We start from the raw sequence: 17127 nt of genomic DNA, 5'->3' as shown, positions 1-17127 counted from the left end.
GTGAGACGGGGAGGTGTCCCGAGGTGCCGCAACCGCAGTCTCGGGGCCTGGAGAGTTCCGCAAGGGAGCCCAGGTTGGGAGCCTAGGCTGTCCCGATGTGCCATCCAGTGCAGGGGAGCCCCTAGTGTCAGGAGGACCCAGGGCGACTGTAACCAGCGAGCCTGAGGTTCTGGGGTTGGCCCAGTCGCAGGGTTTAGATCCTGGGCTGGGGTGCCAGGCTCAGGGGTTGCCTGACCTGGAGGGTGGGACGGCTGTTAACAGTGTGTCGGGAGGTGCCTCCTTTTCCACGCAGCCCGACCCCGGACTTACCTCTGTCACCTCCCTCTTGAGCCCCGCAGTCCCCGGAGACCCGGAGAGGATCCACGCTGACATCACCGGAGGAAATGGGAGAGCGATGGCCCTTTAAGGAATGGGCTTCCCCGGCGGAGGAGGGACACACCCCCTGTGACGTACCGGATTGGCTAACGGTCCGGAGAAAGGACGCAGATGCGGGAGCTGTGAAGAGACCGGAGAAGCGAGGAGAAGCGACGGAGCAGGAGGACGGAGACCGGACCACCGAGAGCGAGAGGAGAGACCCGGGAGCTGAAGACGAAGCTGAGAGTGAGCCAGGAGGCGAGAACCGCGCTGCGCCCTGCCAGGGACCCGGAGGTTCCTGGCTACAACAGGTACGAAATCGTATCCTGGGTCCAGGGAAGCGGGTTTTGGCTAAATCAGGGGACACATCGTGGTAGACCGTGGACGGTTCATCTACGGTTATCACCCTTTTTGCACATCTGTTTGGTGGTCGGAACTTGGTCAACCTTCCTTATTGCGGTGTCCCTCACAAACCCTGCCCCACGACTGACAGATCGTTACCTGAAACTGAGAGGACTTTCTTTCTTATTTTGTTTTATGTGCGGAGTATACCTCCCCACCGGTGACGCAACCAGGCAAAGCGGGAGGGACCGTCGAAGACCGACGAAACCGGAGAAAAGGCCGGAGCCTAGCGATCCAACACCCCCTGAAGGACTGAATAAAACGTCAACTATCCCTGTCAAGCTTTAACATTAAAGACACCTCTCAAACGACACTAGCCTAACGTCCTTATTTACGCTGCCCGGGGGGGTGCACCCCCACAATTTGGTGGAGAATGCGGGCATAGGAGCGCAGGACTAGGACACCTGATGGAGGCGCTCATTCAGCACTTGGTAGAGGGGCAGCGTAAATTAGAATGGGCAGTAGAACGACAGTTAACCAGCACCCAGGCCGACCGGGACACGTTTAAGGACCAGATGAAGGCGCAACTGGATGCGCTGTCCCGTGTTGTTGAAGAGATGCCCTCTGGTCCAAGTGGACAGGCGCCTATTCGTCCCTCCAGCGCCTTTCCCACAGTCTCGTTACAAAAGTATGTCCCCGGTGAGGATCCTGATGCATTCCTCGTTAACTTTGAACGTGCAGCTAGAGCGGCGGGATGGCCCAAAGAGAAGTGGCCTTTCTTCCTCGCACCCCTGCTGTCCGGGGAAGCCCAAGCTGCCTACCAGTTGGCTAACGAGGGGGGTGATGTCCCGTATGATGACATCAAGGCGGTGATACTTGAACATTTAGGAATGGACGCCGAAGCATATAGACTACGATTCCGTCGCGAAAAGGGTGCTTCCGGCGATACCCCTAAAACCCTGTATCTAAAGCTGAAAATGGCCGCCGAAAAATGGCTACGTCCGAACGACCTTACAAAAACAGAGATCATGAACGCCGTTATATTGGAGCAATTTTTGGAAGCGTTGCCCTTTGCCACCCAGCGTTGGCTACGTCAACATGCCGGACTCACCATAGACAGGGCCGTCGAAATGGCCACATCATATGTCAGAGCGCAGCCTCGTCCTCTAACATGGGAACCCGAGAAAGGTCTACGTCCCTCAATTTTGCCCCGTAGACCTCTCCGCCCCATTAAAGAACCGGAAAAAGTCAGGGCAGTTCGGCCAGAACCCCTGGTTCCTCGACAACCACAATGCTTCCAGTGTGGCGAGTGGGGGCATATTGCCAGGGTTTGTCCCAGAAGGAAAGTAGAGGAGCCAATGGATGTTAGCTACGGACCCCGCAACATGTTATATTCCACCGAGATGGGAGCGGCCTACTATGTAAGTCTCCGGGTAAATAAATTCACCGTGGCAGCCTTATTAGATTCAGGGTGTAGACAGTCCATGATTAAAAGCTGTTTTGTCTCCCCCAACCAAAGGGTCCCGGGTGGACAGGTGGCTATTAGGTGCATTCATGGGGACGTGAGATTGTATCACAATCAAATGAAGGAAAATAAAATAAAAATAATGATAAAGACGTGTGGGCTATATTTAATGAGGTCCAGTATACAAGCCCTGAAATGGTTAAACGGAAAGGGTATACAGTTCCTCTATTTGTATAGGAGAGTGTAGAGTACACTCTCCTTGGAATTCAGACTAAGTGGGGGGTAATGTCTAGTAAGCCTGAAGGGTATTTAGACTGTGTGGGGTGGGGGAACCCACATTGGTGGAACTAAAACCCTCACACACCCAGCAAGCTAGGTGTCATGCTTCATCATCTGGGTTTTGCTCCTCGTCGGGTCGGCGCTGCAATTCCCGACGGGCACCCAGGGATGGGGCTCTTTGGCGGAGATCTTTTGTTCCTTGCCGAGGGTGAGTGCAAGTGAGGGCCAGGTAAGTGTAGATGTTTGTGAGTGTGGTTAAAAAGGGGTTGGTTAGTCTGAATGTATGATTTTATTCGGTCAGTAAACCACCCTGTTAAAAATGAAATGAGAGGTGGTAGTCTTGACTAAATGGGTCAGGGACTACTCTACTCTGCTCAGGTGGTCAACATGTTTCATGCCTACAAGGTCAGGGGGATCCAGCGGCAATTCATCAGGACCGGTGATTATAACTATCTACAAGTTTGTGAGGGTGTGTTGCTAATTATTTACAGTGATGTCTAGATAAAACTACCCTAGGTAAGTGTCGGAAAAACTAGACTCTTACGTGCTGGGCTGGCCTATAGAAAAAGGAAAGAAGAAACAAAACAGGCCAACAGAGTACATTAAGACGCACACTTAGTCAAAACTATACATTACAAAAACAGGAGCCAGGGACTCCTCATATGCATGTTCACTGAGAAAACAATTTGCGCTAAATAATAGTGATCATGCACAGGTGGATGCATGGTGCAGGTACGTGTCAGGTGATCAAATCTAAAATATAAAACACTCAGATTATTACGTTAAATGCGGTTATGCTCACCTAACGTATTAGAAAATGCCACTCCAGTCGGTACTTGGCGAGCCTCTTGGGAATGCGTGATAGCCTACTGTAAGTAATGGTACAAAGTGAAGAGGCGAGAGGCTCATGCATGTAGGAGAGGCATACTCCCTATTTGCTAAGTCCAAACAGGGCAAAGGTGGCAAAATAACCCTCGGAGCCCGCGACAGGAGAAACACCGACCGTAGAACGACGCGACCCCCGGCCCCAAGTGTCTCACGGGGGAGACAGGAAGGAGTCTAGGGATCGGGCCGCTGCCACAGCCGCGGTTCGCCGATCACCGAGACCGAGTAAGTCTCTGCGCGTGAAATGGAGTCTTACGAACGGAATGCAACTACTCACAGTTTTGTCGCCCAAGGGTGGTTGTGTAGACCTACCCCGCTCCGCCGAAACCGGGAAGTGAGGTCTGCTTCCCGCTGATCAATTAAGAGCCAATCCTATGAGGCTAGACGGGTACTGATTGGTCACTGGAAACTGGCGAGGAAGTTAAACAGGCAGCCTTGTTTCCTGGGTGACCATGGGTGCCATCTTGGAGAGGGGTATATCACTATATAATAGATCGTGTATTGGACATAAGGAGGTCAGAGGGTCCTTGAGAGATAACAATGAGCTGACAAGATTAGTCATCTGATGTGACCCTATCAAAAACAATGAATAGTCACGCTTCGTATGTATGATCGTATGAATGGAACTCAGATACATACATGGGAATGCGTCTTATAACTAAGTGTGACAAGAGATGCGGCGGGTCTAATTCCCGCTTATCAGTTAGAGGCCAATACCGTCAGGTCTGAGAGAATAATGATAAGTGTATTTAGACACTGACTTAATGATTCAGACGGCAGTCTCATCATAGAGGTTGATTACGGGCGCCATCTTGAGATGGGATAATGCGTTATGTGACAGTCGTGGAAAGTCATGAAAGGTAACAAGGGGCTGCAGGACGTCGTCATCCGATATCCCTGTCAACCAGTATAGCAAGGTCACGACTAGTGTAATAATGTCGTGGGAGGAGTGCGCTTTGAAAAAACATGTGAGGTGACTCCGATAGACGCAATTCTTTGAATTACAATTTGTGTGACGTCCCAATTTCCAGGTCAAGTTATCAGACAAAACCAATTCCTTTACGGTCATCGTCTGATGGCAAGATGTGCAATTGCCACAAGGGAAATGTCCTGTGACTGGTGGGAGTCCCCACAGGGTGGCCTGGGTGTTCTGCGCTGTTTTTTTGGGTCTAGTGTGGATCAGAATGTCTTTAAGGTTTTGCGTTCTCTTAAGACGTCACACAAATTGTAATTCAAAGAATTGCATCTATCTGTTACAATGCCCTTGCGCTTTGTATTACATAGGGATGACGACACGATCAATCAAGACACGCATCACAGAGCATAAAAGTAACATCAGATGCTCTAAGGAGACCACAAAATTGTATTGCCATTTTAAAAATCTCCACCACACAGCAGACTCCTTAAGATGGGTTGTTCTTGAATCACATCCAGGCATGACACCACAAACATTGTTCAGATTAGAACAAAGATGGGTCCACAAATTGGCTTCTGATACACGGGGTCTAAATGATGACATACCATGGGTTTCTTTGACTCACTGAGACCTAGATGATACCTACACTTCACTATAGTCCCTATCAGCAAGTAAAACCCAAGCAAGGGAGGGGTACCATCTCATAAATAGTGATAGTGACCGGGCATATCCAGCAACCCTCACTAGTTTTTTCTGGCATACACCGACATGTCGGAGTCACCTCACATGTTTTTTCAAAGCGCACTCCTCCCACGACATTATTACACTAGTCGTGACCTTGCTATACTGGTTGACAGGGATATCGGATGACGACGTCCTGCAGCCCCTTGTTACCTTTCATGACTTTCCACGACTGTCACATAACGCATTACCCCATCTCAAGATGGCGCCCGTAATCAACCTCTATGATGAGACTGCCGTCTGAATCATTAAGTCAGTGTCTAAATACACTTATCATTATTCTCTCAGACCTGACGGTATTGGCCTCTAACTGATAAGCGGGAATTAGACCCGCCGCATCTCTTGTCACACTTAGTTATAAGACGCATTCCCATGTATGTATCTGAGTTCCATTCATACGATCATACATACGAAGCGTGACTATTCATTGTTTTTGATAGGGTCACATCAGATGACTAATCTTGTCAGCTCATTGTTATCTCTCAAGGACCCTCTGACCTCCTTATGTCCAATACACGATCTATTATATAGTGATATACCCCTCTCCAAGATGGCACCCATGGTCACCCAGGAAACAAGGCTGCCTGTTTAACTTCCTCGCCAGTTTCCAGTGACCAATCAGTACCCGTCTAGCCTCATAGGATTGGCTCTTAATTGATCAGCGGGAAGCAGACCTCACTTCCCGGTTTCGGCGGAGCGGGGTAGGTCTACACAACCACCCTTGGGCGACAAAACTGTGAGTAGTTGCATTCCGTTCGTAAGACTCCATTTCACGCGCAGAGACTTACTCGGTCTCGGTGATCGGCGAACCGCGGCTGTGGCAGCGGCCCGATCCCTAGACTCCTTCCTGTCTCCCCCGTGAGACACTTGGGGCCGGGGGTCGCGTCGTTCTACGGTCGGTGTTTCTCCTGTCGCGGGCTCCGAGGGTTATTTTGCCACCTTTGCCCTGTTTGGACTTAGCAAATAGGGAGTATGCCTCTCCTACATGCATGAGCCTCTCGCCTCTTCACTTTGTACCATTACTTACAGTAGGCTATCACGCATTCCCAAGAGGCTCGCCAAGTACCGACTGGAGTGGCATTTTCTAATACGTTAGGTGAGCATAACCGCATTTAACGTAATAATCTGAGTGTTTTATATTTTAGATTTGATCACCTGACACGTACCTGCACCATGCATCCACCTGTGCATGATCACTACTATTTAGCGCAAATTGTTTTCTCAGTGAACATGCATATGAGGAGTCCCTGGCTCCTGTTTTTGTAATGTATAGTTTTGACTAAGTGTGCGTCTTAATGTACTCTGTTGGCCTGTTTTGTTTCTTCTTTCCTTTTTCTATAGGCCAGCCCAGCACGTAAGAGTCTAGTTTTTCCGACACTTACCTAGGGTAGTTTTATCTAGACATCACTGTAAATAATTAGCAACACACCCTCACAAACTTGTAGATAGTTATAATCACCGGTCCTGATGAATTGCCGCTGGATCCCCCTGACCTTGTAGGCATGAAACATGTTGACCACCTGAGCAGAGTAGAGTAGTCCCTGACCCATTTAGTCAAGACTACCACCTCTCATTTCATTTTTAACAGGGTGGTTTACTGACCGAATAAAATCATACATTCAGACTAACCAACCCCTTTTTAACCACACTCACAAACATCTACACTTACCTGGCCCTCACTTGCACTCACCCTCGGCAAGGAACAAAAGATCTCCGCCAAAGAGCCCCATCCCTGGGTGCCCGTCGGGAATTGCAGCGCCGACCCGACGAGGAGCAAAACCCAGATGATGAAGCATGACACCTAGCTTGCTGGGTGTGTGAGGGTTTTAGTTCCACCAATGTGGGTTCCCCCACCCCACACAGTCTAAATACCCTTCAGGCTTACTAGACATTACCCCCCACTTAGTCTGAATTCCAAGGAGAGTGTACTCTACACTCTCCTATACAAATAGAGGAACTGTATACCCTTTCCGTTTAGACGTGAGATTGTATCCCACAGCCCGGGTACCCCTTTCTTGTCCTGGGACAACAGGTTCCAGATATGTCACCGTAGGGTTGTTAGATACTCTTCCTGAGGATCTCATCCTGGGTACGGACAACCCGGAGTTTTTGTTCCTCTTCTGGAAGACCACCGAAACCCCGGTCAATGCGATTCACGGTCTTTTGGCCCAGGAGCCTTGGGCTATTGACCGGAATTTCCATTTGGCACAAGTTAATGATCCCACCCTCCTTCACGCCTGGCAGGAGACCAAAAAGCCCCCTGCACAGCGGATGGGACCGTACCCCTGCTTTTCCATACAAAAGGGACTCTTATACCGCATCCCTCAGGCCCAGGGACCCTCACAACTCCTGGTCCCTAAGCCTTTCAGAGAACAGGTCCTGTTTTTCGCGCATAGTCATCTACTGGCCGGCCATATGGGAGCCCAGAAAACCACCGACAACATACTACGACACTTCTATTGGCCCGGTATCTATGCGGAAATCAAGTCCTATTGCCAGAGCTGTCCAGTCTGTCAGCTCAAGAATCCATACCAGCCCCCACGCGCCCCCCCTCAAGCCCCTACCAATCGTGGGACAGCCCTTTGAAAGGGTAGGTATGGATATCATAGGGCCTTTACCCCGCACAGCCCAGGGATATAGACATGTATTGGTCTTGGTGGACTATTGCACCCGGTTCCCGAGGCCTTCCCACTCCGGAGCACCACCTCCACAGCAGACAAACTCATGGAATATTTTTCCCGGGTGGGGTTTCCCTCACAAATCCTCACCGATCAGGGTACTCCCTTTGTGTCCTCTCTCATGGCCCAGGTATGCAAACTCATGAACATCAAACATTTGAAAACCTCCGTATACCATCCACAAACGGATGGATTGGTTGAGAGGTACAATGGCAATCTAAAATTGACCCTCAAAAAGATGCTGGAGAGCGAAGGAAAGTCATGGGCACGCCTACTGCCTCAGGCACTCTTTGTCATTAGAGGGCAGGTACAAAGTAGCCTAGGGTGTTCCTCGTTCGAACTCCTCTACGGCCGACAACCGCGTACGCTGCTGGAAATGACAAAGGAAACCTGGGAAGCAGAAGAGGATAATACCCAGACTCTCCTGGAGTACGCTAGGCATCTGCGGTCCACCTTGGGAAAACTAAGATTTAGCACACCGGAATCTCGAGAAAGCCCAGATCCAACAAAAGAAACAATACGACAAAAGCACAAAGCTACGTACTCTCCAAGTGAATGACTGGGTTTTGGTTTCACTCCCCTCAACCCTGAGCAAAGGGAAAAGGGGCTGGAAGGGTCCGTATAGGATCATAGAGACCATCGGAAACACCACCTATAGATTACAAACGAGTGACCACACCACTCAGACCTATCATATCAACCTGCTAAAAAAATGGTTAGGTCCCCCTCCCAAAAGCATCCACTTATCCCAACCTGAACCATGCTCCCCCTGCACCCTAGAGGCCCTGACAGTGAATCCCGAATTGTCCGTTCAGGAAACTCAGGACTTTCTAGACCTCCTTTGTTCCTTTCAGGATCTCTTTTCAGACATCCCTGGCAAAACCAGCCTGGTGGAACACCGTATAGACACTCGACCCGGAGAACCCATCAAACAAAGACCATACCATATCCCGGCAGCCCGTCGACCGGCCGTGTCCTCGGAGATTCAGAAGATGTTACAGATGGGGGTGATTCGACCCTCCCAAAGTGACTGGTCGTCCCCTATAGTCTTAGTCCCTAAACCCGATGGAACCATCAGGTTCTGTATTGACTTCAGAAAAATCAACGCCATCTCCTCTCTAGAGGCCTATCCTTAACCGCGTGTGGATGAATTAATAGAAAGGTTGGGAAAGGCTAAATACATAACCACCCTGGACTTAACAAAAGGGTATTGGCAAGTGCCCCTCAGGGAGTGCGATCAGAAAAAAACAGCTTTCTCCACCCCTGATGGTCTCTTCGAATTTACGGTTTTGCCCTTAGGCTTGCACGGTGCCCCAGCCACCTTTCAGAGGTTAATGAATATCGTTCTCGGATCCCATACGGACTACTCCTCGGCATATCTAGATGATATCGTGATCTTCAGTTCCTCATGGCCAACCCATCTAGATCATTGTCGACAAGTACTTCAGGAACTACGGACAGCAGGACTCCACGTGAATGCTGGAAAGTCCTTTGCGGCTTTTCACCAGGTACGATACCTGGGTTATCTGCTCGGAAAGGGCTGCATCGAACCGCAAACCGAAAAAGTTAAGGCCATCAGAGAGACCCCCGTCCCAACCACTAAACGAGGAGTCGGGGCTTTTTTGGGCCTCTTGGGGTACTACAGACGCTTCATTCCCCAATACTCAGAAATCGCGGCTCCTCTAACCGAATTGTTAAAAAAATCCGTTTCTGACCGACACCTGCGACACCCTACACCCCGAGTCCTGGAGGCAGTCTCTCGGCTGAAACAAGCCATTACCAACCACCCAGTGCTGGTCTCTCCGGACTTCGAGCTTCCCTTCATCCTCCAGACGGACGCCTCTGACTCCGGCATAGGGGCCGTTCTTTCACAGGTAACGGAGGAGAACGTGGAAAAGCCCATTCTGTTTATCAGTAGGACACTGTTTCCCAGGGAACGACATTATCCAGTAATCGAAAAAGAATGCCTCGCTGTTAAATGGGCTGTGGAAAAGTTACGGTATTATTTGGAGAGTCCTCGGTTTACTTTGTACACCGACCACGCTCCTCTCGTGTGGATGAGCCGTAACAAATCCAACAATCCTCGAGTCATGCGGTGGTTCCTCTCCCTCCAGCCTTTTGTGTTTGACGTACTCCATCGAAAAGGTTCTTCCAATGCCAATGCTGACTTCCTCTCCAGATTTCCCTATATCCCCGACCGGGACTATGCATGGGGGGAGGGGGGGGGTGTCGGGAGGGGGGGGGGGTGTGTCGGGAGGTGCCTCCTTTTCCACGCAGCCCGACCCCGGACTTACCTCTGTCACCTCCCTCTTGTGCCCCGCAGTCCCCGGAGACCCGGAGAGGATCCACGCTGACATCACCGGAGGAAATGGGAGAGCGCTGGCCCTTTCGGGAATGGGCTTCCCCGGCGGAGGAGGGACACACCCCCTGTGACGTCGACGCACCGGATTGGCTAACGTTCCGGAAAAAGGACGCAGATGTGGAAGCTGTGGAGAGACCGGAGAAGCGAGGAGAAGCGACGGAGCAGGAGGACGGAGACCGGACCACCGAAAGCGAGAGGCGAGACCCGGGAGCTGAAGACGAAGCTGAGAGTGAGCCAGGAGGCGAGAACCGCGCTGCACCCTGCCAGGGACCCGGAGGTTCCTGGCTACAACAGGTACGAAATCGTATCCTGGGTCCAGGGAAGCGGGTTTTGGCTAAAGCAGGGGACACATCGTGGTAGACCGTGGACGGTTCATCTACGGTTATCACCCTTTTTGCACATCTGTTTGGTGGTCGGAACTTGGTAAACCTTCTTTATTGCAGTGTCCCTCACAAACCCTGCCCCACGACTGACAGATCGTTACCTGAAACTGAGAGGACTTTCTTTCTTATTTTGTTTTATGTGCCGAGTATACCTCCCCACCGGTGACGCAACCAGGCAAAGCGGGAGGGACCGTCGAAGACCGACGAAACCGGAGAAAAGGACGGAGCCTAGCGATCCAACACCCCCTGAAGGACTGAATAAAACGTCAACTATCCCTGTCAAGCTTTAACATTAAAGACACCTCTCAAACGACACTAGCCTAACGTCCTTATTTACGCTGCCCGGGGAGGGTGCACCCCCACAATTTGGTGGAGAATGCGGGCATAGGAGCGCAGGACTAGGACACCTGATGGAGGCGCTCATTCAGCACTTGGTAGAGGGGCAGCATAAATTAGAATGGGCAGTAGAACGACAGTTAACCAGCACCCAGGCCGACCGGGACACGTTTAAGGACCAGATGAAGGCGCAACTGGATGCGCTGTCCCGTGTTGTTGAAGAGATGCCCTCTGGTCCAAGTGGACAGGCGCCTATTCGTCCCTCCAGAGTTTGAAATAAGGGCTTTCTCATTCAAGGTGAGATGAAACAATTCAGGCATGACCTTCAGGGATGGTGCCCAAAACCCATCTAATGACTGACAAATGTAGAAATAGCCCAAAAACATTAAGTCTGTGTACTGGACTGTAGCTTTAAAAGTTGTTTTAGTGAGTGTTAGACCTGGCACCATTGGCGTGGGTCTCCCTTCCATTTTTTGCTGTTGCCTCATGTGTTTTTGCTGGCTATAGATGCTTTGGGCACTGTGCCACTGCTCTTCAGTGCCACAGTGCAAGTGCTTCTTTTAGTAAATTGAGGTATGGATTAGTGACTCCATGATTGGCTTGATTGGTTTACTTGTCAGACCCTAGTACAGTGCACTGCGTGTGCCCAGGGCTTGTAACCAATGCTGCTGGTGGGCTTGCAGCACTGATCGTGCCACCCACCAGAGCAGCTTGTAAAGTGTGTCTCATGTCTGCCATTGCAGAGCCTGTGTGCAGTCTGCCATGCTGACTGGGCAAGTGCACTCACTTGCCAGTCGCTAAACCTTCCCTTTTATACATATTAGTCACCCCTATGGTAGGCCCAAGGGCAGGGTGCATTGTTGGTAAAAGGCAGGACATGCCCTGGTGTGAGTGGCATGTCCTAAAAGTGAATTACAGCCATTTTTGTTTTTCACTATTGCAAGGCTACCTGTTCTCCATAGGCCAGAATGGGCAGTTTGGTTATTACATTTTATAATCCTAACTGACTCAGGGAACATGGCAGAAATTCGAGTTTAGTATGCCTGAACTCAGAATGATGCCTGAACTCAGAATGATAAAATACATCTTTTAGTGAAGTTGGTTTTAACATTCTGGGTTTGAAAATGCCACTTTTAGAAAGTAGGCATTTTCTTGTCTAACCATACAAACCTGCCTCTGCTAGGTTGTGTATTCCTTGTCTGGAGTTTGAGTGACAGAGCTGGGGGATTCCAGGAGACAGGGTGGGTCAGCCCAGTGGTGAATAGAGAGATCTGCATCTAGATAGGAGGGAGGAGTTGCACCTGGGACCTGAATAGGGCTGGGCCTTCCCTCCACAATGCTGGCTCCACCTCCTGTGGTGTGTCTGATGTCCCTGCCCTGCACTGTGAAAGGAAAGGAGACATGTCAACAAAGTACTCCAGGACTGACCAGAACTGATTTGGACTAGGCAAAGGCGCCTCTACCTTCAGACAACAAAGGGAAAAGGAGTATAAATATTGGGACCCAGACCCAAGAACTTTATATCACTTCTGGGAAACAAGACAAACCTTTGCTGAGAAGAAGAACCAGGAAGCTGAAGGAGGAGAATACCCCTGTGCTGTGTTTGCGGGTTGGCCTGCAGTGGTTGCTTCATTGCCAAAGAGAGGAGAAAAGGACTGATTGTGCTTCCTATCAACTTGAAGAAGAATCTCTAAGGGCTTGAACTAGAGTTGGTCTCCTGCCTGAAGTCTCAGGGATACAAGACTTCACCAACCAGCTTCTCCTGAATTCCCTTGCTGGGAACTGAAGTGCCTGCTGTTGTGCAGGGCCTTCTGATAGACTGCTGGGAGCTGGAAGCGCAACGCAACAACGAGAAGCGTGTCGCCGCCGCAGCCGCTGTCATCAAATCGGTGAGGAAGCGAGCTGCCGCTGCCATCATCGCATCGCCAAAGCGCGGCGCATCGCCGGAGAAGCGGGACGCTGCCACAGAGGTCATCGTCGCATCACCGGAGAAGCGCGTCGCATGGCCTGTTGCAGCTCCAAAGATCATCGAGTCGCCGCACGGCCGTGTCGCATCACACCAACGTTGTCGCATCCCAACCAAGACGCCATTTTGTCGCATCGCACCGGAGAAGAGTATTGCATTGAGGTGCCAGCGTGTCGCATCGCACCGGAGAGCAGTAAGAAACCGACGCATCAACTCCCCACACAGTAAGGAAGCGAGCATCAACACCCCTGCACAGCAGTAAGGAACCGACGCATCCACTCCCCTGCTTGTAAGGAACCAACGCTTCACCTTCCCTGCAACCCTTTTGTTTTCTTTGCGCTACGCATCTAAGGTACATTGAGAGTAAAGTGTTGCATGTACAACTTGAGAGAACTGAGCTATTTTATAACATTTAAGAGACTATTTTTGAGTACAGTATTGAGGATTTTTTGGTCATCTGTTCTTGTGTTAAGTCTATATAAAAATACTTATTTTTATAATACAACCTGTGTGGTGTCCATTTGTAGTGCTTTCACTGTATTACTGTATGTGTTCACAAATGCTTTACACACTGCCTCTGAGATAAGCCTGCCTGCTCGTGCCAAGCTACCAAGGGGGGTGAGCAGGGGTTATTTTAGGAGTGTAGCCCCTTAGCCTGACTAGACGCAAGGGTCCCTATTTGTCACAGGTACCTACCTATGCCAACTAGAGACACCCAAATCTAACAGTGAGGTTTCTAAACATTCCAGATCATTTTTAAACTAATGATTCAGAGCTGGATTACATGGAATATTCAAAGCATGCAAGTCAAAGAAAAATGCACTGCTGAAGAAAAAGGAATTTTGTACATTTCTTCGCCCTTGTGCAATCATCTCCTGTATTGTTTGATCCGTCTACCACCTCTGACACAACAGATCACAAGATATTGACGGGCGAGGTAAGGAGTAGAGATGAGCTATCGAAAGCCACTTTGTGAAGATATAGATCCTTACTATATCAAGAACACGCTTGGGTTATCAGTAAGCATCTCCTTTGAAGCTTACTTGCAAGGTACCCCAGGAATCCACACGGTTTCTGCTATTATTTAACATCTATGTGAAACACCTGCTCGAGTTTCCAAAGGAGTGTAGACTAGGGTGTCACATATACTCCTGTTAATCTCAAATGGTTCTCTTGCTGAGCAGGAATATAGAAGACCATAACAAACGCTTTCAAAGCCCATACAATCACACTCATGCTCACCCATAGCCTAGTACATGCCCTTGCGAACATCATAAATCCTTCCAGACTTCTCCATAGTGGAGCGATCAACAAGCCAACCTATCCTCTTCCTACACTTTCTCCTTAAGAGACTTCAATGTATTCCTCCTACTGTGCTCATAAACATCAATATCATGTTTTTCAGAAGGACAGAAAATACAATTAGGTGCGCCAAATCTCTGTCTTTCTGTGACACTAATGTTAAAACAAGACTAAAACACAAAAAATGTAAAAGTCAAAGGCCAAATAAAAAAAAAACCTGAAAGGGAAAATAAAGAAGTTAAAAAAAGAAGGAGCAACAAAGTTGGTGTACGAATGCTTCAAGATCCTCTTTTTTCATGCAGAAAATAGAGCAGAGGGACTGTGTTGACTTAGGTCACTGCCAACAGAGCATGCCTGTGGCTCTAAAGGGGCATCACTTCATCCTCTATGTAGCCTCTGCACAAATGTTTAATAAAAAAGCTTTTTAAAGTACTTCAGGAGTCTGCATAAATATCCAAGGGGTTATGAATTAGACTGAAGTTCATACGATAGAGCTCCTGGATTATAAGATGTATTCAGTGGTGCTTTTCTTCTGCCACTCTGGGAAACTAATAGCAAAATGTCAGTTAAGAGGCATTTATCCCATCTTGCATAGATACAAAAACAATATGTCCATGTTTTTTGATGGTCAAAGGACTTGTTTCATAAAGAAATGTTTTGAAGATGTAAAAATAAAACAAATCAGGGGTATTTCAACTAATGCAGTTAGAAATTATGCAAAAATATTTTTTTTAACATTCGATCAGCTAGGATGACTGTAAAAAAAAAAAGTCACCCTTTTCAAAGGCGTTCACTTTTCAAACCTTACCTATTAGGTGATCTTTCATTTTTTCTAGCACTGCTTCCATATCATCTCGAGTAAGGCTTTTAGATCCCACAAGGCCTCTGAGCATTCCAAACATACCACCAAAACTGCTCTTCTTAATGCTGAGTTTGAGGAGAACTTGCATTAGAGATTGCAAATGTTTGTCATTAAGCACATTATAAACCATTCAAAAGTGATCAGTCTAGATGAACAACAAGAAAAATTACTTTGCATTGATTGTAATAACAGATAGCATTTGAACGATATAACCAAATTGGAGGAATATAACCATATTATAGTGAAGCGAAGTAACAGTTTTTGTACTTTTTAGAACATGACAGAGGTCAGGTGCCCATGAACAAGTTACTTAGGGTTGGTAAAGCATTTTCTAGAGCCTATTCTCTCTAACCGTGAATTTCAAACCTTGTAAATATCTCCAGGCATCAGACTAGATCTGGAAAAATTCAAAGCAGTGCCCCAGAGCACCGGTAAGTGTTGCTGTGTGACTCTGCGTCTATGCCACTCCAGAAGTGACGAGCAGAGCTGAATAGAGGCGCCATCCATGCGTGCTAATGTCAGTTTCTTTAAGGAACTTTTCCCTGCCCTCAGATGGGGACTGTATGAATGATTTTCAATAACCAGTGTGCAGATTCATAGATTGGGAACCTTTTAAAGGGAAAAGACCATACCACAGAATGGGGAGTGGGTAGGATGTTGAGGAATCTTCAGTTAGAGAAATTATCCACCAAAAAGAGCATTACCGGAGACAAGAAACTTGTTTTTGTGATGGATAATTCGAAGCACAGACACCTAACCTTGTGACCACGTAAAGCAGTACCTCCCAAGGTGGTGGGTCTGTGGAATGGCTCAGACTATAGAGTGCTCCAGGCCCGAGCACACTAAACACCCATCTTGATGGGCCTGCATTACCAGGCAGTAGTGGTTTGTGAATGGGTACATTGATGCCCAGGTAGCTGCTTTTTAAAAAAAAAAAATTATTTATTGAGCAGAGCCAAATAGAAAAAAAAGACATGACTTCAAAGCATACAAGTAATCCATCTGAGACTATCAACAAAAAGCATCCCAAACCTTTAAGAACTTCTTTGTTGCCCCCACCCGTTTAGCATAAGCTTCCTCAAAGCATTATGTTCGATTCATTTTACACATCCATTTCTCAAATAGTGGTATCGTCTCGAATTTCCAATTTTGTAAAATCAATGAACGAGCGACTAACATCATAATTACAAGGAAATGAGCATGAGAATCTGGAAAAAGCATATCCTTAGTACTTATGCCAAACATAACGATTTCTGGAGAAGGTTTACACAATTGTCCTGTCGCTTCACTAAAATAAGAAAATATTTGCTCCCAGAAAACACATAACTTTGGACAAGAGTAAAAAATATGATACCATCCGCCACCTACTGAGGAATCTCAACGAAAACATTTATTTGGTACCTCTGGATAGATTTTGTTTAAGGCTTCAGGAGTATAATAAAGCATCCCGTTTGCCAAGAATGCCATTCTTTTATAATTGGCAGCACGCAGAGCCTTATTACTAAAAACTGAAATTCTTTGCCAATCTTGGAAGGAAAAAACACATTTTGTATTGTTTTTAATTTTTTCCAAAATCTTAGATACCAGAGGGGATTCATCCTGATGATTTAATATACGGTACCAATTACCTACGCCGGTTAGTCTTGCGACATAAAGTGCCGAAGCAATATTATTGGGAGGGGTACCAAGGACTATATTATATTTTTTCGAAAAGTTAATTATTTGAATATATTCAAAAAAAGAAAGTCTATTCGAGCCAGAGGATCTCGCCTGGGCTTCTTCCCAAGTAATTGCCCTCCCTTGAATGCCTAATTTACTCAGAATCCCCAATCCGGATTCATTCCATTTTCTTATTTGTGTCGAATGCATATATAATCCTAACTCGCGGCACTCAATCAAATTAAGTGAAAAGTAACCAGAAAAACCTCTTTGTTTAAAAAACAAACAAACGATTAGAAAAATCAATTAGAGTCTTATAACGGGTTTTTTTGGGCAATTTTGAAGTTTTCAAAAAGGTCGGAAGTTGCATACCAGCTTCTTGAGTCATTAAACAAAAAAAAAAAGTTGAGCGAATAGGGTTTGGATAGAATACATGTCATGTAGTCACATAGTGCCGCTTCGTAATATAAACGAATATTCGGTAAAGAAAGTCCTCCCATATGAATATCAAGTTGTAAAATTGGAAGCTGAACTCTAGGATTCTTTTTGTTCCATATAAAACTTCTTATCATAGTATCAATTTGTTTAAAGAAACTA

General features: G+C 47.6%; 1 protein-coding gene across 2 annotated transcripts in view; it reads right to left on the bottom strand.

Annotated features, from left to right (window-relative positions):
• SRPRA (SRP receptor subunit alpha) overlaps positions 1-17127 on the bottom strand; it is a 1746362-nt gene that overhangs the window by 1151350 nt on the left and 577885 nt on the right. For both annotated transcript variants that reach the window (XM_085646110.1, XM_085646111.1), the window contains exon 8: positions 14818-14936. In XM_085646110.1, coding sequence (XP_085502236.1) covers positions 14818-14936 — 119 coding nt within the window. The remainder of the gene's footprint in view (positions 1-14817; positions 14937-17127) is intronic.

Source organism: Triturus cristatus, chromosome 3_1 (assembly GCF_964204655.1).
Source record: "Triturus cristatus chromosome 3_1, aTriCri1.1, whole genome shotgun sequence".
In the NCBI taxonomy this organism is placed as follows: domain Eukaryota; kingdom Metazoa; phylum Chordata; class Amphibia; order Caudata; family Salamandridae; genus Triturus; species Triturus cristatus.
The sequence above is the reverse complement of the archived record's forward strand: the minus strand, read 5'-3'. Positions and strand labels throughout refer to the sequence as shown.